The 25,779-nt window shown below is 39.5% G+C and overlaps 1 protein-coding gene across 1 annotated transcript in view; it reads left to right on the top strand.

Annotated features, from left to right (window-relative positions):
- Positions 1–25,779, top strand: part of LOC117438311 (nipped-B-like protein) — a 191,220-nt gene that overhangs the window by 121,993 nt on the left and 43,448 nt on the right. Inside the window, exons 12-20 of the mRNA XM_034073860.1 lie at positions 10,145–10,342; positions 10,491–10,562; positions 10,668–10,757; positions 11,907–12,010; positions 13,817–13,903; positions 18,577–18,808; positions 19,099–19,250; positions 19,628–19,708; positions 20,758–20,858. Of these exons, the coding sequence (XP_033929751.1) occupies positions 10,145–10,342; positions 10,491–10,562; positions 10,668–10,757; positions 11,907–12,010; positions 13,817–13,903; positions 18,577–18,808; positions 19,099–19,250; positions 19,628–19,708; positions 20,758–20,858 (1,117 nt within the window). The remainder of the gene's footprint in view (positions 1–10,144; positions 10,343–10,490; positions 10,563–10,667; positions 10,758–11,906; positions 12,011–13,816; positions 13,904–18,576; positions 18,809–19,098; positions 19,251–19,627; positions 19,709–20,757; positions 20,859–25,779) is intronic.

Consider the following 25,779-nt stretch of genomic DNA (forward strand, 5'->3'; position numbering starts at 1 on the left):
GATGCAGCCTCTTCCCTCAGCGGGGCCATGAGTATCTCCTCTACTCAACAACCAACTCAAACAACTGTCTGAGACTTTCACGCCCTATAAAATGTAACTTAAATTAGCTGATGCTTTCCAAAATTATTAGATGGAAGGTCTTAAAGATAAACAAGTGTCATGGTCATTATGCAGAAAAAGATTAAACAAATTGGTGTTTTTACTGACTATGTGCAGAACCACATAAAGAGCTTTGGCTGTATTACCCTATTGGATGCATTTGCACAATTTACTGGTAATGCAATTACTGTTGGAATTTTATAGCATTTACTATCCAAAATTCGTTCCATTTGGTTCATTTACAAGAGGTAGTTTATATTGCTCACACAGCATACAGATAAGATATACTCTTTCTAAAGGACAGTATGCTAACATTGTTTAAAAAAAAATCACAAATTATTTAATGGAATTTAACATTTTAATTAAGATTACTGACATCTTTCAAAAACACACTGCTTGGCAAGATTAAACATGAGAGCAAAAGTAACTTTGAAAAAAAAATAAATGTAGCATTGGTATCTAAATAAAACAATTGTTTTCAAACATGAAAAATTTCATCTCTTGATAACTGATTTTAGAGTTTATATTCTGAAATTCGGGATTATATAAACTTTTTGGCACACACTACCCTATTTAGTGTTCCAAAGAAACATAAAGCTCCATGATTTTGTGAGTACAAAAGATGTGATGAAAACCTGAAGCACTTGCTTTTTTGCAACAAATGCTATACAGAGTAGGAGAAAAACAGACAAGTCAAAGCAGTTTACCTTATAAATTACCCTTTGCTACCAACCACAACTGATAGTAGTTACTTCCACAGATGTAAAGGAGAATGGATTTTTTTTAACACCCACTTAAGAGTTTAATGCAAAGAAAACAAACAAACAAAAAAAACCACCCTCATCAAGTTGAGCAGTACCCTATGTAAAAAAAAGTAACCAGAAAAATGGACGTGAATGTCTTCATAATTTGGGTCAGAAATGTTTCTCCATTATAGACTCAATTTTATTACAGACTAGAAGGGATTCTTTAGATTTTCAGAAAGAAAGCACATGAGAATTTAAAAACTATATTTCAGCTCTGTAAAACTGTTTCAGGTTGGAAGAGGGGATGAGGCTGTTTTGCTATTTAAATCTACCTCCTTGTAACCAAGTAGCCTAAAATTGCGAAGTCTGTCCTCTCAAAGTGGTGCCCCAATATTGCCAGTATCATTTAAAAACAACATTTAAACCTGAGAATTCTGGCACACTTCATAGAGTCCATACATTTTGCCAGGGATGGAAAGAAGCAAGGCACTATCATCAGAAGCTCTAAATATAAACCAAGACACTTTCTCTGCTTCTCTCCCTAGTACAGGGAGATACAAAGAACAAAACAACCTGTTTCACATGCAGCAGAACTAAGGAGAACTTGTTTCATGCAGCTTTGCATCACTAACGTGAATATCACCCTTTAACCCTCATCTATCTAGATATACTATATATAGACAAACAACATCTGACTCTTAATGCAGCGCTACAGGGATGTTGGTCAATTTTATGAAGTGAAGTTATGACTGATTTTATGCTAAGATAACATGGCAGGGGAGGACTAATTAGGGCTTATACCGCATTCAGCCAAGCCAGTCTTCATTAAGCTTTGCCTTAAAACTTCAGACTTGCACTCCTCTTCCAGATATTGCCGATTCTGAACCTTCTCTACCAATATTTGGTACATTTGCGTTTCTTTCTGTAAGAAATCAAGCTAAGAAATCACATAGCACTCACAGGCTTAAAAAAAATTTATCAGTAGACAGGGAAATAGTACATAAAGTGAACTACAATAATCAGCAAGTTGAACATGCCAGCAGTTTAACTCAGGCAATTTCTCAAATCCCCAATTCAAAAGAACAGGGTTCATGATGAAATGCTGTTGTAATTTAGCAAGTCATAAAATAAAGGTGGTATAATCAACAGTAACCTAGATCATTAAAGTAATATAATCAAAGTCTCATTCAAACCCTACTAATTTGCAGCTTTACTTCACTAATATAAGCAAACCTAGATATTTTGTTGTTCCATGTGAATTTTATAAACTTCAATAACTTTAAATATTTATCTTTCTATAACTGCCAGACTTAAAAGCTTTTCTTCCAAAACAGTTTAAATAATTTCCAACTAATAAAAAAAAATGGGGTGGGGGAGTGTAAAACAGAAGTACTTGAAACAGAAGCAGTTAGTACTTGAAAGCTTTTATGCTTTTTCTACTGCCAGGGGCAGAAATCATACACTGCTAACTACAAGTGGTTCAGACAAAATGAGTAAAACTACATGAAACTTATATTAACACCAAGTAAAGAAGAATGATAAGGTCAAGTATCATGCTGCCATTCACTCTATTTAGTAAGTTGTTAGAATAGGGGAATTGGAGAAGTGTCTTCCACTCCTCAGCTGAAGAGCTCTGACCTTGCTGGGGAAGGAAAGGAAGAGTCAACACTAAGTCCTTTGCCTTTGTTATAGGGCTGCAGTCCAAGGTGATAATAAAACTTATGTTCTCTGCTTTTTATAAGACATGTTTCTCTATCATAACCAACCCATTCTTTAGCTCCCAGAGTACCGGAATGGAAGGTTACAGGCTCTTTAGACAACACAGGCCTGGCAAATGGGAAGGGGGAGTTGCTATTTATGTCAGTCATAGGCTGGAGAGTACAGAACTCTGTCCGGGGACAGGTGAGCAGTCAACAGAGAGTTTGTGGGTCAGGGTCACAGTGAGAACAGCTATAAGGGACGTTACCGTGGGGATCTGTTATCAACTGATTAGGAGGAATCTGTGGAGGAAGTGCGCTACAGACAGACAGGAACAGCCTGATGTTCGCAAGCCCTGGTCCTCATGGAGGACTTCAATCACCCTGATATCTGTTGGAAGGACAGTAAAGCCCAGAACAAGCAATCCAGAAGGCTCCTCAACTGTGCGGAAGACAACTTCCTCTCGCAAGTAATAGCAGAGCCAACAAGGAGAGGTGCCATGCTTAACCCCAGGGTCACCAACAGGGAGGGCCTGGTTGGAAATGTGACGCTCCAGGGCAGCCTTGGTTGCAGCGATCATGAGATGGTCGAATTCGAGATCCTCAAGGCAGTGAGAAGAGCGTGCAGCAAGCTCACTGCTCAGGACTTCAGAAGGGCAGACATTGGCCTCTTCAGGAACCTGCTTAGTAAAGTTCTATGGGAAATAGCCCTAGAGGGTAGGGGGGGCCCAAGACTGTTGGTTGATATTCAAGGATCACCTGCTAAAAGCTCAGGAGTGTTGCATCCCAACTAGAAGGAAGTGCAGCAGGAGGGCCAGGGGACCTCCTTGGATGGATAAGGAACTGCTGAGGAAATTTAGAGGGGAAAAAAGAGACTCATAAAAGGTGGAAGCAAGGACAGGCAGCCTGGGAAGAATACAGGGATGTTGTCCAGGGAGCTAGGGACCAGGTTAAGAAAGATAAGGCACAGACAGAATTAAACTTCGCTAGGGATGTGAAAGATAACAGGAAGGGATTCTGTAGGCACACTGCGAATAGAAAACAGACTAGGGACAATGTGGGCCCTCTCTGGAAGCTATTAGGAGAACAGGCTACCCTGGATTTGGGGAAGGCTGAGGTTCTTAATGACTTCCTTGCCTCAGTCTTCACTGGTAAAGGCTCTGACCACACCACCCAAGTCATGGAAGGCAGATGCAGGGACTGTGGAAAGGAAGACCCTAGGCTCACTGTAGGAGAGGCTCTGGTTCGAGACCACCTTAAGAACCTGAATGTACACAAGTCCATGGGACCTGATGAAATCCATCCACAGGTCCTGAAGGAGCTGGCGAATGAAGTTGCTAAGCCACTGGCCATCATATTTGAGAAATCATGGCAATCAGGTGAAGTTCCTGATGACTGGAAAAAGAGAAATATAAACCCCCATTTTCAAGAAGGGGGAGATGGAAGACCCAGGGAATTACAGACCAGTTAGTCTCACCTCTGTGCCTGGCAGGATCATGGAACAGACTCTCCTGGAAAGCATGCTAAGGCACATGAAAAACAACAATGTGGTTGGTGACAGCCAGCATGGCTTCACTAAGGGGAAATCCTGCCTGACCAATTTGGCAGTCTTCTATGATGGGGCTACAGAACTGATGGACAGGGGTGGAGCAGCTGACATGACATACCTGGACTTATGCAAAGCGTTCAACACTGTCCTGCATGACATCCTTGTCTCTAAATTGGGGAGACATCAATTTGACATGTGGACCACTCAGTGGATAAAGTACGGGCTGGATGGCCACATGCAAAGAATTGTGGTCAGTGGCTCAAGGACCAGCTGGAGACCAGTAACAAGTGGTGTCCCTCAGGGATCAGTGTTGGGACCGGTCTTGTTCAACATCTTTGTCGGTGACATGGGCAGTGGGAATGAGTGCGCCCTCAGCAAGTCTGCAGATGACACCAAGCTGTGTGGTTCTGTTGATACACTGGAGAGAAGGAATGCCATCCAGAGGGACCTCAACATGTTTGTAAGGTGGGCTGATGCCAACCTCATGAAGTTTAACCATGACAAGCGCAAGATCCTACACCTGTGTTGGAGCAATCCCAGGCGCAGCTACAGGTTGGGCAAAGAAGAGATTCAGAGCAGCCCTGCAGAGAAGGACTTGTTTGTTGATGAGAAAATGAACATGAACCAGCTGCAGTGTGCACTCACAGCCCAGAAAGCCAACTGTATCCTGGGCTGCATCAAAAGCATGAGCAGCAGGTTGAAGGAGGTGATCCTGCCCCTCTGCTCTGCTCTTGTGTGACCCTACTTGTAGTATTGTGTGCAGTTCTGGTGTCCTTGACATAAGAAGGACATGGAGCTGTTGGAGCAAGTCCAGAGGAGGGCCATGAGGATGATCAGGGGACTGGAGCACCTCCCGTATGAAGACAGGCTGAGAAAGTTCGGGCTGTTCATCCTGGAGAAGGCTTTATGGAGCAGCCTTCCAGTATCTAAAGGGGGGGCTATAGGGATATGGGGAGGGACTCTTCATTAGGGACTGTAGTGATAGGACAAGGGGTAATGTGTTAAAACTTAAACAGAGGAAGTTTAGATTGGATATAAGGAGGAAGTTCTTCACTGTTAGGGTGGTGAGGCACTGGAATGGGTTGCCCAGGGAGGTTGTGAATGCTCCATCCCTGGCAGTGTTCAAGACCAGGTTGGACAGAGCTTTGGGCGATGTGGTCTCGTGTGAGGTGTCCCTGCCTATGGCAGGGGGGTTGGAACTAGGTGATCTTAAGGTCCTTTCCAACCCTAACTAGTATATGATTCTATGAAATCGTAGCAAAGGAATGGGGCTCCAAATTGGGCTAGAAAACCATGTTTCCTCTTTTGGCTATCAATTATTTTGCTCTTTGATTTTGATCTTGTCATATTCACTTCTTTGTGCCTCAGTTTTTCTTCTGCCTTTATCCCTTTTGTCTACATTTCTTCAAATCTGAACAGAAATGGAATGGCCCACTTGCTCCCGGCTCTAGGAAACAACACAAAACTCCTTGGACTCCCTCATCCCCACCACACACTTACATTTCTAAAGCTTTTGAAACATGGTCATTCACAAAAGCATTCATAAACAAACACCCCCCTGAAAAGTCTTGAGAACAGACTAACCCTATTCTGGACTAGAAATTAAACAGACAAGCCTAATCCTTTGAAGTGAAGGAATGCACCTTAGCAACAGAAATAGTTTTGGTAAAGAGAACAAATAATATAATATGCATTTATAAAGTAATCTTTTCAAAACAATGTCTTAACGATGTTTTTATGAATCACATGGCACAATGCCCTTCTCATATCTCAAATAGCTCCTATAGTAGTATGGCTACAATCAACACCCCCATTTATTGTAGCAATTTAAAAGAAAAAAGCAACATGCAAAACTAAAAGGTTGGTCTTTTCAAGCATCCACCTATAACCACTACATCAAATCAGGTTCTTCCTTTCAAGCACACCACTTCTTTAGGTTCTGCATTACACTTGCACAAATCCTTCAATGAAAACAATTCAACACTATAAATGTTTGCTTCATTTCATAGAATGGTTAGGGTTGGAAAGGACCTTAAGATCATCCAGTTCCAACCCCCTGCCACGGGCAGGGACACCTCACACTAAACCATGTCGCCCAAGGCTCTGTCCAACTGGGCCTTGAACACTGCAAGGGATGAAGCATTCACGACTTCTTTGGGCAACCCATTCTAGTGCTTCACCACCCTCACAGTAAAGAACTTCTTCACAAAACCTTTAATCCTATTAGCACCAATGGATTTTTATGTGAATAGTAAGTTCTAACTAAGCAACGTGAGGGGAACAAATTCATCTCACCTTCTAATATTAGCAATGTCTACATTCCAAACAGGAAAAAAAAGTTTAAAACAAAAAAAACCAACCAGAAATTTTAGTTATCAGTGTAAAACATATAATATTCAGACTATACTTCAGAGAGTCATCTCAATAAATTAAATACTTTATAAAGTTCCTTTTCGAAGAGAGATACAGTCTAAAGATACCAGGAGCTGGAAGTGTAACAGTAATTCCCTCACAGTGGATATAGCTAAATATAGAAGTCCTGTAATGTAATTTTCAGGTTCGTGTAAATTTCATTATTTGCATATTTTATCGTTTTCACTTTAAATACATCAAAACTTTTTAAACAATTTATCCCACCCTTATCAATAATATCACATAATTTATTTCAATTATTTATTCATTCCACCAACTTTTTTTCCTTAACTAGTTAAGCATTTTGCCTTCATCATTCTTACTGAAATGTAATTCTGGTATTTCATTATTCTGCATCTTAGAACTTCACATCAATTTCCAGACTAGAATTATTCAGTCATCTTATATTCCCTTTTTTTAATATCTTTGCCTTTAGCTCCTCTCCTTTCCAGATGTGAACCCTTCCAGAATATTTTGGGAGCTCATCTGTACCACCCCTCAGCAACTTCCTAAAAAACAATCCAAAAATAACCACACACACAAAAAAAAATCACACACACACAAAAAAACCCCAAACAAAAAATATACTCCATCCACACCCCCAATTAAAAAAACCAAACAAAACAACAAAAAAAAAAACAAAACAAAAACCCACCAAAATAAACCCTATGGTCACACGCTCAAAAATGGAAGAAGAAACATGATAGAAGAAAAGTTTGGGAACTGTGTCATAAATAGGTAAAATATTAGAGTATCATTCAGTAAACACTACTTAGACATGAGCCAACTGTAGCCCAGAAGCCATGCAAGCAAATAAATTAGTTCAGACTGCTTGCTACACCGTAAGTTATGCTGGGTCTCCTCTTACAAAATAAGATTTTACATAAAATACATTGTATACATCTTCTTACTAACTTCTGCATTTGATACCATCTGATTATTTTTTCCTGAGCACAAAGAAACCACACACAGATACAACCTCAAGGCGTATATTCTGATCCTTGCATATATCTACAAACATACCCCTCCCAATGGATTAAAAAAACCCCACACATGCTTTAATAGTTTCATTTTACTGATGGCTGACTAGATATTTTGTAATAATATTAATATACATAGATCTTATGCTTTCTCAATTTTTTCCTGACAGGTATTCCCATCCCATACAACGGAGTACTGACAATAACTATCGGCTTTAAAATCACAAGTGTTACAATTAACTTGATTTTTTATTCATAGCTTATTAACAAAACCACAATTTTAAACAGCTCATGGATTCATCTTCAGAACTTGTATTTACTATTAACAGTCTGTCCTGGGTTCAGCAGTAGCAGTCATTTTTTTCTCCTTCTTAGTAGCTGGTACAGTGCTGTGGTTTAAACTTTCAGCCTGGGAACAACACTGATAACACCAATGCTTTTAGTTGTTGCTCAGTAATGTTTACTCTGACCAAGGACTTTCTGAGTCTCATGCTCTGCCAGGGAGGAGGGGAAGCCAGAAGGAAGCAGAGACAGGACACCTGACCCAAACTAGCTAAAGATGTATTCCATACCACAGCACGTCATGCCCAGGATGTAAAAGTGGGGGCAGTTACCCAGAAGGGCTAGTTCACTGCTCAGTTGGGCTTGGTATTGGTCGGTGGGTGGTGAGCAGCTGCGTTCTCTTCCCTTGTTATTTCCCTTATCATTATTATTATTGGTGGTAGCAGTAGTGGTTTTGTGTTATACCTTAGTTACTGGACTGCTGTTATCTCAACCCGTGGGAGTTACATTCTTTCAATTCTCCTCCCCATCCCTCTGGGAGCTGAGGGAGGAAGGGGGGGGAGTGAGCCAACGGGCTGCGTGGTTGAGTCACAGACTGGGTTTAAACCATGACACAGTCTTAACACTTGAACACTGCTTTAAAACAGAAGTGCATTCCTTCCTGCACTCGTGTACAAAATGGTATCCTATACCATACATATAACTTTTCAACAGTTAAAAAAATACATTCAGTAGAAATTATCAATTTGTATTCTTTAAATATCACTACTGTGAAACAACACTGAGTTAAACCTATAGGACAGCCTCTAAAAGTCCATCCAGAGGAACAGGAAGCAAAGAATAGAAGTCTTATGTAGTAACTGAACTTGTAATTATGACTGATTTGAGTAACACCCTGTAGAAAACACCACTGTGCAAGACACTTTAGTACTTTAGTTCCCACTTTTTCTTTCATTAAACATAGAAATCCAAAAATTGGATATGCCAACGCAGTAAATCAGATACAAAAATTTGAAAAGAAATTTTTAAAACTACCTTTTAGATAACCATCTTAATCTGACTGAAATATTTGATTTCATAAAATTCATGAGAGGTACCATACAACTCATCTTAGACAGGAGAGTAACTGCCAAGTATTGTGCTTAAATCAAACTTTATGTTCACACTTGGATTATATTCAATATGTCATCCATTGTTTAACTGGTTCCGTCTTTTAACAGTACTTTCCCTCAATAACTCTTTCAGACTGTTTTCAGAAGTGGGAGCCCTCTAGCGTGCAGTGCAGAGTATTAGTATCACCACAGGTTCAATGTTATTTTTATTAGTTCTGAGCCTAGGCTGACTATTAACTTTATCCTGGTATGTTTCCTATGCTTCTCCATAAATTTGTCAGTTCTGTTCCAGTTCTGTTTGAATGTCTGGAGCCATTTTGCTCATAAACAACTCTATATACAGTCATACCTCTCTAAACTTCAGGAGACTTTGGTAAAGATACACAGATTTCAGGGCTATTATATGCAAGTTCAGAAAAATAATAAGCTCTGCTAGTCTAGGATGTAATGTTTTGGAGCCATTTTTATCTTCATAACACAGTCTGTTTTAAACATCTCTTTGCTAGCCCAGTTATCCTGTTACCTTAGATAATGGAAAGTTAGCTGATTTCATGGATGAAATTACCTCCTCCTCCGTATCCTTTTTCTATTACATATTAGCACCCTCTCCCCTTCAAGACTGTCTTTGAAAACAACAAAAAACTCTCAATACCACCTCTCCCCACTTTATTTCCACCAGGTTTCTGTATAGAACATGTATCTCAGTCTTTCAACATTCAGTTCTGCAAGACATTTTAGTCCTGACTGAAAACTAGTTATAATAACCTTCTGTGGTATATACTTGCTGCCTGGCCCAGAATTATGGCTCCAGCTTTCTCCTTTACATTGAATTTCCTGCAATATATATATATCAAAACAAAATTTTGTTTGTCTTGGCAAAATAGAATATTTTTAAGTAACTAGGTTTCCAAGTCTCATTGGAACTTGCTGCATTCGGTGAGCAAAGCAATCACTGAATTGAAACATGGACACCCAGTAATAGTCACAATTTAGATAACTGAAGAAATTATCTCAAGGTTCTCTTATGAAAGTATCAAACTTATTTTTATTTGTTCTACTTTCCTGACTTTGTTTAAAAGGATAAATGTCTTATAAACAGTTTTCATGTAAATCAAAAGAAGTTGTTAGAATAACAGAATTTTATATGATAGTTTTAATGTTCACTTATTTTACAGAACATCTATAGTGTTTAACTTGGAAATGTATAATTTTGAGCTATTAAAAGTAGAATTTTTGTACTTATAATGAAAATGAATTTCATTTCTAGCTTCTCGTAAAAGACATAAAAAGGATAGAGATGAAGCTTGGGAGTATGAAGAACATGACAGAAGAAGTTCTGGTGACCATAGGAGAAGTGGTTATTATCATGAAGGAAGGAGGACTCCTGGTAGTGGCCGTTACCGTAATCGCAGTCCCGAAAACTCTGATATGGATGATTATTTTCCTTCTCCTAGTCTCAGTGAGGGTAACTGGTTGTTTTAAAATCTTTATTTTCTTCCATAATACTAGTGTATTTTTAAAGGATATGTTAAACATTTTAAAATAAACATCTTTACATGCAGAATTGAATATAAGCTTAAGAAATATAAACAAACCTTTATTCTCTTAATTAGTGGCTAGAAAAATTAAGAAAAAAGAAAAACAAAAGAGGAGGAAAGCGTATGAACCTAAACTAACACCTGAAGGTAATTTTAGAAGATTTATTTTCTACAGTTTGTGTTTTCTGTTTTGTATATAAAATAATTATATATACTGTGGGTTTTTTGTTTTTTTGTTTGTTTTCTCTCCAGAAATGATGGATTCTTCAACTTTCAAAAGATTTACTGCTTCAATAGAGAATATTTTGGAAAGTTTAGAAGACATGGATTTAACAGCTTTTGGTAATATGTCAGAAATTTTCAAAATGTTTCCACCAATTAGAAACACAGGAAAGAAAAAAAATTGCATCTCAGTATATTCAAACTTCCTCCTTTGTGATTTAACTGCCTGTGGTACATGCTACAGTATACTGCATTTATATTGCTTCCACCTTGAGTGGAGGCATTTACCTTTCCAATTTCACTTGCTGCTACAGGAAGAAGATCCTTCTTCTTTGTCCCTGTAGAATCCAAAAGGGACATAAATCACAATGAGGCAAATAATTCTCTGGAGTGGATAGGATGTATCTTTGGGATGTCATTAAGGTGTTATCTTCTGACAGACATATCTTTGTGAGCAACACTAATGTAAGATGGTTCTCTTGCCAGTAATGTCTGAGGCACATAATTTTGCATCTGTTGTGGCCTTTGGCTCAACAGAGATTGATTATTCAGTTTGGCAGCAGAGTGCTTATGCACTTATGGATGAGGTACTGAATCACTGTGTGCTCCTTATCCATTTCAGTGGAAAATAAACCAACTTAGTATAAGTGTCTAAGGTAGTAGTTCGGGTTGACCAAGATGACTTTATATTGAAATGGTTAATGGAGCATTCATTAATTTTTTTCCTACCATCTTTTTCACAAGATTAGAACAAGGGGAGGAGCACAGTAAACAAATCACTACAGTAATGGTGTCTACAAACTTAGATTAAAAAATTAAGTAATTGCTTCTTTCTATATGACTTGTAAGGTTTCTTTGTAAGGGCAAATGTGATTATTCCAGGGTACCTAATTTCCTATGTGTTTTCATATATTGCTCTTCCCCAGATTTGAACTTTAGAATTAGGACTGCAATCATTTAAGACTGGTTTTACTGAAATGAGGGTGATTGCACAAGAGCTAGACTTTGTTATATTAAAAATATTTTTATTTATTACCTTCAGTCATATTTAACAAGTAGCCATTTTAACACAGCCAAAAGTTATCATCATCAGTCTTCATTAGATGGAACTACTAGATGCCAGCTATTTGAAAAATCACTTCTTTTTCTTTATCTGGCATTTTCATATTGACTGGAAAGTACATTTTTCCTTCAAGCCTTACTTGAAATATGATTGTTAATGTTTAGTGTTGTTGTTTGGGTTTTTGCTTATTTGTTTGTTTTTTTTAGGTGGTGATGATGAGATTCCGCAGGAATTGCTACTGGGAAAGCATCAGCTTAGTGAGTTGGGTAGTGAATCTGCAAAAATCAAAGCAATGGGCATTATGGACAAGGTACATCTTCATAGTATTTAACTCTTTTTAAGCATTTAAATTTGTTAAACATACAAAAACTTGTGTTCCCTCTAATATTATTGACTAATAATATTGACTGGAAGAAGGGAAATATAACCCCCATTTTAAGAAGGGGAAAATGGATGACCCGGGGAATTACAGACTAGTCAGTCTCACCTCTGTGCCTGGCAAAATCTGGGAGCAGATTCTCTTGGAAGTCATGCTAGAGCACATGAAAAACAACAAGGTGCTTGGTGACAGCCAGCATGGCTACCCTGAGGGGAAATCCTGCCTGACCAATTTGGCAGTCTGCTATGATGGGGCTACAGAAGTGATGGACAGGGGTGGAGCAGCTCACGTCATCTACCTGGACTTGTGCAAAGCGTTCGACACTGTCCCACATGACATCCTTGTCTCTAAATTGGAGAGACGTCAATTTGATAGGTGGACCACTCAGTGGATAAAGAACTGGCTGGATGGTCACACACAGAGAGTTGTGGTCAACGGTTCAATGTCCGGCTGGAGACCAGTAACGAGTGGTGTCCCTCAGGGATCAGTGTTGGGATTGGTCTTGTTTAATATTTTTGTCGCTGACATGGGCAATGGGATTGAGTGTGCCCTCAGCAAGTTTGCAGATGACACCAAGCTGTGTGGTTCTGTTGATATGCTGGAGGGAAGGAATGCCATTCAGAGGGACCTTGACATGCTTGTAAGTTGGACTGATGCCAGCCTCATGAAGTTTAACCATGACAATTGCAAGGTCCTACACCTGGGTCGGAGCAATCCCAGGCACAGCTGCAGGTTGGGCAAGAAGGAAATTCAGGGCAGCCCTGAGGAGAAGGACTTGGGGGTATTAGTCAATGAGAAAATGAACATGAGCCATCAGTGTGCACTTACAGCCCAGAAAGCCAACCTTATTCTGGGCTGCATCCAAAGAAGCGTGACCAGCAGGTCAAAGGAGGTGATCCTGCCACTCTACTCTGCTCTCATGAGACCTCACTTGGAGTGTTGTGTGCAGTTCTGGTGTCCTCAACATAAAAAGGACATGGTACTGTTAGAACAAGTCCAGAGGAGGGCCATGAGGATGATCAGGGGACTGGAGCACCTCCCATATGAAGACAGGCTGAGAAAGTTGGGGCTGTTCAGCCTGGAGAAGAAAAGGCTGCCTGGAGACCTCATAGCAGCCTTCCAGTATCTGAAGGGGGCCCACAGGAATGCTGGGTAGGGACTGTTCGTTAGGGACTGTAGTGATAGTACAAGGGGTAACAGGTTGAAACTTAAACAACAGAGGTTTAGACTGGATATAAGAAAGAAATTCTTTACTGTTAGGGTGGTGAGGTACTGGAATAGCTTGCCCAGGGAGGTTGTGAATGCTCCATCCTTGGCAGCATTCAAGGCCAGTTTGGACAGAGTCTAGGGTGACATGGTTTAGTGTGAGGTGTCCCTGCCCATGGCAGGGGTGTTGGAACTAGATGATCTTAAGGTCCTTTCCAGCCCCTAAGTATTCTATGATTGTATGATTAATTACAGCTATGCAGTTTTAAATACATTTTGGTGGATTTTGCTACTTGAAATGCAGTTTGATTGCAGTCTTAGAAATATTTTGCTAGTTTAATTTTGTTATCAACATTCTCAGTTATGTGTCAGAAACCAGGCAAGTTGAGATTCAATCCCTATCTCTGTTTACTTACAATTTAAGTTTGTCAGATTGCATAACGTGTTCATCTGTGGACTTTTTTTTTTCTCAGCAATTTTTAAGCCTTTATGTTACTACAGTTGTTTGATGTGTTTTATTGCTTGTTTTAGCTCTCAACAGATAAAATAGTAAAAGTTCTGAATATTTTGGAGAAGAATATTCAAGATGGATCAAAGCTTTCTACATTGCTGAACCATGTGAGTTTCGAATTACATCATTTCACACCATTGTGTAGAATAGTTTTCTTCACTTGAGTCCCATATAGTGATAGTTTCAAATCCTCTGTGTGTGTGAAAGGAATTTCTGATTTAATATATATGTGGTAAAGGGATTGCCCAATTTTAAGATTTGAAGTAAAATTCAACTGATTATATTCTTTCAGTACTAAACATGTTCTACTATAGTACTGACAACTAACGGATGTGTTCAGAGCAACTGTGTTGTCTTTTGACTTAATTTTAAATACTGAAGTTTCATCCTGAAATATTCATGGTAACTGGTGTAACTTGCAGCATTGGACATTTCTTTGCTACTTTTCTATGTGTGCATTAAACATCCCTTACACAATGGAAGTTGTATTATAGCTTTCATGTAAACTGTATCCTTCTGAGCATTAAGAACTAGGAAAGTGCTTTATTTAGGTCTCCTCTTATGCTGCACAGTTGAAGTTATCAATGTAAGCAAAACTAACAGGAAGTTTAAGATTTTAGGATTTTTTCTTATATACCTAAAACTACATGGGAATTTAGAAGTTGTTTGTTTTTTTTTAATGAGGCTGAAATGTGATATTACAAGTTTTATATATCTATTTCCATGATTTCTAATCAAAACAATATTGTGGCAAGGATAGAGTTCTTAATTTTTATGGAAAGAACTCTTGATCTGCAGAAATAGAGAGTAAATATGTATACTGGAAAGTAGGAATTTGAACGTGAAAATAAAACAAAAAAGAGACATGACATTTGTGCCTAAATATTTTCATGTAGATAGTTTGTTGAGTTTTCAAAGTTGGTTTTGAATGTCTTCAGCAGTATGAAGAATAAGTGAAAAGACAGTTCTGGTTTACCTGCTCTAATTTAATATGGTAGAGTCTTTATGCCAGTGTCTTTAAAGTGATATTTATCTTTTAGCTTTTTGTAATAAAACTCAATATTACTAAGCAGTTAATGAAATTGTCCAATGATTACAATTCAGAGACAAAGCTTCAATTAAAAAGGAAGCAATCTTTAACCATACAAGTTTTAGATTTATCTTAAAGCCTTTTAAACATGATTCAGGTCATTATGGCAAAGGAAGCTTCTGCTAAGGAGTAAGCTTACTTCTTTTACAGCACAGTGGAAATATCCTACCTCCATGTCAGGATATTTTTCAGAGGCAGATTGCTCTTACCGTTTCTTTTTCTTTTCAAGATTAATAAGGGGAATAAATGGAAAAGATGTAAAACTACTTGGGTTTTGGTTTTGTTTTTGTTTTTTTAGGGGGGTTGGAGTTATTTTGTATTGTTTCTTTAAGCTTCTTGTATAAGGAACAAATTATTTAAAGCCATTCTATGCAAGAAATTTACAGGGATCTCCTGATTTTCAGATTTATGTTGATTTTTCAAATATGTATATATCTCATATATATAATGTACTGTGATATTTTTAGATTCTCTTACCCCAAAGGGAAAAAGTTGATAGGGTTTCACCAACCCCTCAGGTTACAAGGAAAGCCAACAGTGTTGAACTTTGCTGTTATACAAACAGGAAAGAATTGAATAACTCTTCTTTTTTTTTTCTGTACCAGAGAAGTTATTAAAAACTCCCCTTGGTTTTGCTATTAATGATGTTATTGCAATATTTCAGTGGTGCTGGGTGGTTGAACATAATTAACTTCATGTACATTTGTTTTTATAACTTGTGTAAACACAAATACAGAGATTCTATAACCTGTGCTAAATCTAAATGGCTATATTTGATAAGACATGTTTTAAACCCATTGATAATAGATGAGTTGGTCTGTGGAGAAAGTTACATTCTTATGAGTTTTTTGTGACTTAACAGTCTTTTTGTGTAAGAATTCCCTGTAGTGGCAAAAACTAGAGCGATCAAAGCAGCAACTGGTGTGCATAGGCCACTGAAGAAAACACTAGAAGAATGTGTTTAGATTCTGATTAAGGTACATCATTCTTGAGTAGAAAATGTGTGTCGCGGAATGGGTGGTTGCCTTAGGCCAGTGGATGTATGTTAGGGGGCTTGCACCTTCTTGTCCAAATTTGTCCTGCGTGCCAATTCTGTCACATTACAAGGGTTTTTTTTTCCCTCAAACCCTTTATATTTGACGAGCCTGCCAGTTTCCCAGAAAAGATGAGACCCTTATGCCCAACCAGCCTGTCTGCATACTGGACAGCCTATTGAATCAGAGAGTGGTTGAACTAACCTATTCAGGGACCCCCACTGGCAGTGTCACTGAGTCAAATCCCTTATTTCAGTGTTCAAGTCTCTGGAGACTTACACAAAACGGGCTTCAGCTGAAGATTTTAATTATACAAAGTATGAATTTGTAAGAGGCTAAGGTTCAGAGATTGCCAGTGATAGGGACTGTCTGCAGAAACAAGCTTGAAGTGATACACAACCAGACTATAATCACTAATAACAGCTGGCATTAGTCAATTTAGTGCACATAACATCAAGCTCTCATCCAATGGACGTTCCTATAGTGGAAAAGAAGGGTTCAGAGCATCAACTGATCCCAGGAGTTATGATGGAGTCTGCCCTGCTTTGCCTTTCCTAATTTCACATATTTATACAATTTGATTCAGATTAGTAACTTACTATAACCATCACACCATGTACAGAGTGGTCAGTAAATTTGCATAAAGTTACATCATTTTCATCAAAAGGACACCCTAGTCATGTTTTGCTGATACATGAAACCATGTATTGATGATATCCATGTGTTCTCAGGATGTACCAATATTCAAGGATAGTATTTCCTGATTAGAGATTCGTTGCCCCTGTTTCTTAATCTGCCTACAGAAGGGCAAAGCCTCCTCTCCCACTATCAGTTCTTTGTCAGTGTTGTTCATCCTTACCTTGTAGGCGGCCCTTGGATCTGTCCAGGATTCTCCATAGTAACACTAGTTTAATTTTTTTAACTCTATGCCTATGAAGCTTGAGTGACTTTAGTCATACACACTTTGTTACTGATAGGTGTAAAATTCTCTCACTTTTACAAATAGGCTTTTACAAATGTAAATCTAGTTTCCTTGTCTGTCAGCTGCTTGGTGGTTTATCAGTACATGGTGCCTTCAGGTTCCAGCTCTTGCAGGGAATAAAGCAGAGCCTGGCCATGGGGACTTTGCTCTGCTCCACCCTCTGTTCAGTTTTTCTTATCACATACCAAGGTTGCAGGGTTGTCTGGGATATTGTAACCAGTTAGATTCCGTGCATGCCAACCATATCCCATGCTGGAAGTAGCAGCTTCATTTTGCCTTAAGGTTTCTTTAGTGTTATATATATAGTGTTATAGCATTTCTTTCGTTTACAGCTCAATGTCCAGTTGGAAACCAGTAATGAGTGGTGTCCCTCAGGGATCGGTGTTGGGACTGATCTTGTTCAACATCTTTGTCAGCGACATAGACAGTGGGATTGAGTGCCCCCTCAGTAAGCTTTCAACAACACCAAGCTGTGTGGTGTGGTTGACACACCGGAGGGATGCCATGCAGAGGGAACTTGACACACTTGTGAGGTGGGCCAATGCCAACCTCATGAAGTTAAACAATGTGAAATGCAAGGTCCTACACCTGGGTCAGGGCAATCCCAGGCACAGCTGCAGGTTTAGTAGAGAAGAGATTCAGAGCAGCCCTGTGGAGAAGGATTTGGCAATGTTGGTTGATGGGAAACTGAACATGAGCTGGCTTCAGTGTGTGCTCGCAGCCCGGAAAGCCAACTGTATCCTGGGCTGCAACAAAAGAAGCGTGACCAGCAGGTCAAAGGAGGTGATCCTGCCCCTCTACTCTGCTCTCCTGAGACCTCACTTGGAGTATTGTATACAGTTCTGGTGTCCTCAACATAAAAAGGACATGGAGCTGTTGGAACAAGTCCAGAGGAGGGCCACAAGGATGATCAGGGGACTGGAGCACCTCCCATATGAAGACAGGCTGAGAAAGTTGGGGCTTGTTCATCCTGTAGAAGAGAAGGCTGCATGGAGACCTCATAGCAGCCTTCCAGTATCTGAAGGGGGCCCACAGGGATGCTGGGGGGGGACACTTCATTAGGGACTGTAGTGATAGGACAAGGGGTAATGGGTTCAAGCTTAAACAGGGGAAATTTAGTTTAGATATAAGGAGGAAGTTCTTTACTGTGAGGGTGGTGAGGCACTGGAATGGGTTGTCCAAGAAAGTTTTGAATTCTTCATCCCTGGCAGTGTTCAAGGCCAAGTTGGACAGAGTGTAGGGTGACATGGTTTAGTGTGAGGTGTCCCTGCCCATGGCAGGGGGGTTGGAACTAGATGATCTTAAGGTCCTTTCCAACCCTAACTATTCTATGATTCTATAATATAACTTTGGGGGATTGGGGGGAGGTTTTTTCTAATTTTCCCCATTTCCCCACAATGTGGCAGTCTTCCTTCATAATGATTCCTGATAATGCACAGATAGCTTCTTTGTGTTTTACCAAAAAAATACAGTAATATATTGAAGACTTGTAATTTAAGGTTGCAAACACATTGCTAGGAGATTTCTAAAGCAATCTATTTTTTTTAATCTTAAAGGAAATACCACATTTTGTATGTGTATGTGAGTATATTAAAATAATGTTACTTTTTACTTGGTAAGGATAAAGAATTGACTTTTTGTTAACAATGTCTTGGTTTTTATTGCCTTTTACAGAACAATGACACTGAAGATGAGGAGAGATTATGGAGAGATCTTATTATGGAGAGAGTGACAAAATCAGCTGATGCTTGTCTTACTGCTGTCAGTATTATGACATCATCAAATATGCCTAAAGCTGTATATATTGAGGATGTAATAGAAAGAGTTATTCAATACACAAAATTTCATTTGCAGAACACTCTCTATCCTCAATATGATCCTGTGTATAGAGTGGATCCTCATGGTGGTTAGTATGCTAAATGTTTTGCATTTAGTGTTTTGTTGTCATATACGTACCTTCAGATGTGGGTGTCTAACTTCAAGCATGGTTTTAAAAATCTTAGATTCAGAATTCAGAGCAATTATAAAATTATGAAGTTTTTGCTTTCCAGTTGATTCTGCTAAATAGTTTTTCTTCTCTAAGCAATTGCATTTGCAAAGCTATTGTCAAAGAGTTGTTTTTGGGGAAGATCATCATCTTTCTAATATTTGATGTGAAAAACTGAAAAAATAATAAAGATATTTTTTATTTTCTAGGTGGTGTTTTAAGTTCAAAAGCAAAACGTGCCAAGTGTTCCACCCACAAGCAAAGAGTTATAGTGATGTTGTATAACAAAGTTTGTGACATTGTCAGCGGTTTGTCAGAGTTGCTAGAGATACAGCTTCTTACTGATACAACTATACTTCAGGTAAGTTTTATCAAATTTCTGTCTGAGAATGGTTGTTTTCCTTTTCTCAGAGATTTTAAAGTGTGATTGTCTCAGTGACGTGAAGTATGGAATCAATACAAATGTTTGAATTATTAACATCAGTGGCTAGTTTTTTGTGTAGTATGTAACTGGCAGAAGAACATTTAATGTTCAAATCTTTAATGGCTTTTATTGTACACTTAAGAAGTTTGACCTGATTGTATTCAGATATTCTTTAATAACTTTATTTACAAATAATATGAAGTAATACATGTTGCTGAATATCTTACCTGATGACTGAATATCCTACTTGTAAAGCTGCATAAATATCAGTTTGTTAGTCATATATACTTACAATAACTTATTTCCATTGATAGGTATCATCTATGGGAATAACACCTTTCTTTGTAGAAAATGTCAGTGAACTACAGTTATGTGCCATAAAATTAGTGACTGCAGTAAGTAATTTTTAATTTGCATTTTCATGTTCCTGTACTTCTGAGAGTTGTTAGGGCATTTACATAGGCAGTGTTTTTGCTAATAGAGGATTGGAGTTCAGAACTAATTTTATTCTTGCATGTTTGGTATCATAATCTCAGAACAGTGTTAAATCTACCTCAGCTCCTATTTGAAGAGAAATAGCTTGCTTAAGCCAAGTAATTTACTTAATTATAGTTATGCTATTTAAAGTGTAAAAACAAACCCCTTCCTTGTACCTGTCCTTTCTTGTCTTAAGGAAAAACACATTGTTAAGATTTCTTATTTCCTTTGTTAATATCTGAATTTATGCAATGGAACAAGCTATAGAACTAGTAGGATACTTCTATATAATAGAATCAGTCCTTTTCCTCAGAAGAGGTGGCTATGTGAGGAATTCATGGGGCGGATAAAATAGTATTTCAGGAAAACCACAGTGCAGCACAGATGTGCTTGTTCAAGTGGAAGTTTTCTGTCTTTCTAAAGATGATGTACTCCAGTATTTCTAAAAGTAATTCTGATTAAACAAAAGAAGAGGCAGACTCTACAGTCCTGACCCCATAAATTGAAATAATATTTCATGTCAGGCAAACATTAAAGCTTAGGATATGAAGTAAAACTGGTTTCTCAAATGTGCTCTAAAACCATACATGTGTTCATGTTAATTTATGTTACCATAGAGTTTTGCTATATATTGGAGTCTGAAAGCTGAAAGTCACTGTGTGACTTTCCTATACAGTGTATTGTACCACTGGAAGAAATTTAAAAAATAAAGTTGTTTTTTTATGCATTTCTGTTACTTAAAGTTTTTTTTACAAATCTGTATTTGAAAAAGTTTTTTAATTTTTATAAAGAAACTCTTGCTTTGTAAAAGCAAAGCAATGCATTAAAACCAAGGTATGAATTAAATATAATTTATTTAAATGTAATGTAAAATATATGTTTCTATATATAATTTTTAACAATATTTCACAAGTGATATTTTATGTAACAATAAATAATTTTTAATAATACTGTAACTGTTAAATAGGTGTTCTCCAGGTATGAAAAACATAGACAGTTAATCCTAGAAGAAATTTTTACTTCCCTTGCGAGACTACCAACTAGCAAGAGGAGTTTGAGAAACTTCAGGTAATTTCTGATGTAGATTGATAATATGTAGGCAGTAGCATTTATAGTTTTGTAGATGTAAGATTTTAGGCTTCAGTATCAACGTGTTATTTAAAACTTTGTGACTCCACAAGCTGTGCTTGGTTAAAGATTAATATTTCAAAAGTGCAAGGTCCTACGCTTGGGTCGGATCAGTCCCAGGCACAGCTACATATTTAGCAGAGAAGATATTCAGAGCAGCCCTGTGGAGAAGGACTTGGGGGTGTTGGTTGATGAGAAAATAAACATGAGCTGGGAGTGTGTGCTAGCAGCCCGGAAAGCCAACTGTATCCTGGGCTGCATCAAAAGGAACATGACCAGCAGGTCAAGGGAGGTGATCCTGCCCCTCTATTCTGCTCTTGCGAGACCTCACTTGGGGTATTGTGTACAGTTCTGGTATCCTCAACATAAAAAGGACATGGAACTGTTGGAACAAGTCCAGAGGAGGGCCACGAGGATGATCAGGGGACTGGAGCACCTCCTGTATGTAGACAGGCTGAGAAAGTTGGGGCTGTTCAGCCTGGAGAAGAGAAGGTTGTGTGGAGACCTCATAGCAGCCTTCCAGTATCTGAAGGGGGCCTATAAGGTTGCTGGGGGGGACACTCTTCATTAAGGACTGTAGTGACAGGACAAGGGGTGACGGGTTAAAACTTAAACAGGGGAAGTTTAGATTGGATATAAGGAGGAAGTTCTTTACTGTTAGGGTGGTGAGGCACTGGAATGGGTTGCCCAGGGAGGTTGTGAATGCTTCATCCCTGGCAGTGTTCAAGGCCAAGTTGGACAGAGCCTTGGGTGACATGGTCTAGTGTGAAGTGTCCCTGCCCATGGCAGGGGGGTTGGAACTAGGTGATCTTAAGGTCCTTTCCAACTCTAACTATTCTATCATTCTATGATTCAAAACCTCTACAGTAACAGCACCTTTGTTTTGTAATAATCACTGTTTCTTATGATATATTTATTCCTGCTTACAAATATAATTGATATATATTATACTTTGTTTTACTAAGTATGTAAATAAATGTAATGTTAGCATGCATTCAAAGGTTTATTGTTGGAAAATTATTTGGTTCTTTTTATATGGTTTTTACATAATTTCTTTATTGCTAAAGCTTAATCGGAAAATTCTAACTGAATTTCTTTGAGGTTACACTCAGACCACACTTTGCAAGTGTCATGGTTTAAGCCCAGTACCACACAGCTGCTCACTCATCCCCTTTCCCCACTCTGGGTGCGATGATATGGAGAACTGGAGGAATGTAAATCCTACAGGTTGAAATAAGAACCGTTTAATAATTGAAGTACAATATAATACTACCAATAATAATAATGATGAGGGAAATAACAAGAGGAGAGAATATAAAATGAAAAGGGGAAAGAAGAGAGACCAAAACAATAATGAGCAATGAAGCATATTAAAATTGCTCACCACCCGCTGACCAATACACAGCCAGACCTGAGCAGCAACTGGTCCCTTCCAGGTGACTCCCTCCCATTTCTATACTGGGCATGACGTGCTGTGGTATGGAATACCCCTTTGGCTAGTTTGGGTCAGGTGTCCTGTCTCTGTTTCCTCCTGGCTTCTTTTGCCCCTCCTCACTGGCAGAGCATGAGACTTGATCAGGGTAAGTGCTACTTGGCAAGAACTAAAACACTGGTGTGTTAACAGCTTTATTCTCAAACTAAAGCCAAAACACAGCACTCCAGCAGTTAGTAGGAAGGAGAAAAATAACTGTTACAGCTGAACCCAGGAGAGTATCCACCCCTTATTCCATACCATTTACATCATGCTCACATTTTTCAATATACCATCACTTTTTGTCTTTACACACACACACACACACAGAGATATCATTCTATGGACTAAGGTCCATAGACCATCCCTATGAAGTTTGTTGAGTTCATTCAGTCCATGATGTCAGACTTCATCTGTTGTGACAGTCTTTCAGGGCAGTATAGATGGTATGTAGTGCTGGATTGTTGCCTGCTGATGACACTGCTAAACTCGTCTGGTTTTGTCAAAGTTCATTATTGTTGGGGTAATGATTGGAGGGAAGTCAGGTTCAGTCGATGATGACCTGAGAACAGTTCTGGGACACTTCCTCTGCTGCTACTGGCTTTCCCATGACTTTATCCTTTGCTGATGATCATGACAGCACATATCTTCTATTTAAAGTCCGGACTGGCAGAGATGGGCATTTAGCTGCTATAGAAGTGTTATATTTCAGACAAGAGCATGAAATTGAATCCGTCAGCTTTTTTTCACCCAAAATTAAATCTCTTTGAGGTACACACTGGGCTCCCCCATATTCCCTCATTACCCACCAATTACGTATAGGTCCTTGAGCAAAAGCAGTCCCATGAGTGGGTTTGCCTTTACCTGAAGCAGGAATAACCCAGACTGTCTTCCCCAGAAGATTATTTATGTGCACCACAGGAACTTTATCCCTCTCTATAGTACATAAAAGTTCTGACTGGGCTGGGCCAGCCCTGCTGGCAGGTCCTCTGGTGTTGACCAACCAGGTGGCTTTTGGTAAATGTGTATCCCAAGGCTTGAAAGTCCCACCACCAATTGCTCTCAGTGTAGTTTTTAACAGCCCATTGTGCCGTTCGATTATCCCAGAGGCTGGTGCATGATAGGAGATGTGATATACCCACTCAATGCCATGCTCTTTGGCCCAAATGTCTATAAGGCTGTTCCGGAAATGAGTCCCACTGTCTGACTCAATTCTCTCTGGAGTGCTGTGTTGCCACAAGATTTGTTTCTCAAAGTCCAGGATAGTGTTCCGGGCAGTGGCGTGGGGCACAGCGCATGTTTCCAGACATCCATGGTTGCTTCCACCGTGGTAAGCACATGGCGCTTGCCTTGGCGGGTCAGTGGGAGTGTGATATTGTCACCCTGCCAGGCCTCCCCATATTTGTACTTCATCATCCTCCATACCAGAGAGGCTTTAACCATTTGGCTTGCTTAATTGCAGCACGTTTCACAGTTGTGAATAACCTGGGCAATAGTGTCCATTGTTAAGCCCACCCCTCGATCACAGGCCCATCTGTATGTTGCATCTCTGCCCTGATGGCCTGAGGTGTCATGGGCCCACTTGACTAAAAATAATTCACCCTTATGTTGCCAGTCTAAGTCCATCTGAGCCACTTCAATCTTAGCAGCTTTATCCAGTTGGTTTTTCTGGTATTCCTCTGTGGCCCAACTGTTGGGTACATGAGCATCTACATGGCATACCTTTACCACCAGATTCTGTACCAGGGCAGCAATATCTTGCCACAGTGCAGCAGCCCAGATGAGTTTCCCTCTGCATTGCCAGTTGCTCTGCTTCCATTGCTGTAACCACCCCCACAGGGCACTTGCCACCATCCATGAGTCCATATAGAGATAAAGTACTGGCCTCTTATTCAGCAATGTCCAAGGCCGGCTGGATGATTTTCACCTCAGCAAACTGACTCGATTCACCCTCTCTCAGGATTTTCTGCAACTTGTCATCGGGGACTCCGTAGAGCTGCCTTCCATCTCAGATGCTTTTCCACAATAATGTAAACATGGCATATTGCTTCTCACTTTCTGACAGTTCATTATATTTTGGGGGCTCTTCATCATGTATCACCTCCTTCTCTGGCGACATTCCAAATCTTTGCCCTCTTGCCAGTCTATGATGACTTCTGGATGACTTTAGGATGACTTCTGAATGACTGGGATTTCGTATTCGAGCTTGTTGTGTAATTAGTGCAGACCACTTACTCTATGTAGCATTGGTTGCTTGATGTGTGGAGGAGACCCACACTGGGATCCAGCCCAGCACAGGCAACCAGGGTGCCAGGAGGAGCTGTGCTTCAGTGCCAATCACTTATGAAGCATCTCAAACCCCTTCATAGGCCACTGGTATCTCTTTTTCGGTTGTAGTATAGCTGGCCTTGGATCTTCTGTATCCCTGACACCTTGAGTCTCCCTCAAGTCTCCCTGTCAGAGGCTCCATGTAGGACCATTCTCCCCAGCTGCGGTGTAAAGCACATTTTTCACATCTGGCCTGGTCTGGATTGGTCCATGGGCTACTGCATGAACTATCTCTGATTTAATTTGTTCAAAGCCTTGTTGTAGCTCAGGGCCCCATTTGAAATAATTCTTCTTACGGGTCACATGATTGAGAGGGCTTACAATCAGACTGTAATTTGGGATGTGCATTTCTGGAGCCCCACAACACCCAAGAAAGCTTGTGTTTCTTTCTTATGAGTTGGTGGAACATTGCTGTTATTTTGCTGATCAAATCTGTGGGTATCTGGTGACATACTTCTTGCCATTTTATTCCCCAAAATTGTATCTCCTGTGCAGGTCCCTTGACCATACTCTTTTTTTATGGCAAAACCAGCTTGCAGAAGGACACCTTGCTGTCGTGTCTGTTGCTTTGCCATCAGATCCAGAGAGATTCTTTTCCACTTGATGGTACTGGGTAGCGTTGAGCAGGGCTTGGTAAGCATAAGCCAAGCCCTAGCATGTTATGGTTATTTGTACTCGGGTATTGCGAGTGGGACAGCCCACCTAGTCTAAACATTGTTCTAGTTTTTCTGGATTTTGCACTTGTTCAGGGATGAAGTCCCAACCCTGGAGGTGCCCACTGACCTAGGTACTTGTCCATATTATCGCACAAACTCTGCCACTCATGGCTGTCCAGCCTTGGGGAATGTCTCCTTCTGGTGTTCTTAGATAATTGTTTAACCTTAAACAAGACCTGAGCCATGTGTAGCAACATGCTGGTTCCCAGCAGAAAGACCAGGTTGGTTTCAAGGGCATTCAAATGGTATTCACAATCTTTAAAATTCTTTAATGGTGCTGTAAATAGCCTCATGGGACAGCAGAAGGTGTGAGGGAATGTCTCCTCCATAGGTTGGCTCTCCGAGG

This window comes from Melopsittacus undulatus, assembly GCF_012275295.1.
Source record: "Melopsittacus undulatus isolate bMelUnd1 chromosome W unlocalized genomic scaffold, bMelUnd1.mat.Z SUPER_W_unloc_8, whole genome shotgun sequence".
In the NCBI taxonomy this organism is placed as follows: Eukaryota; Metazoa; Chordata; class Aves; order Psittaciformes; family Psittaculidae; genus Melopsittacus; species Melopsittacus undulatus.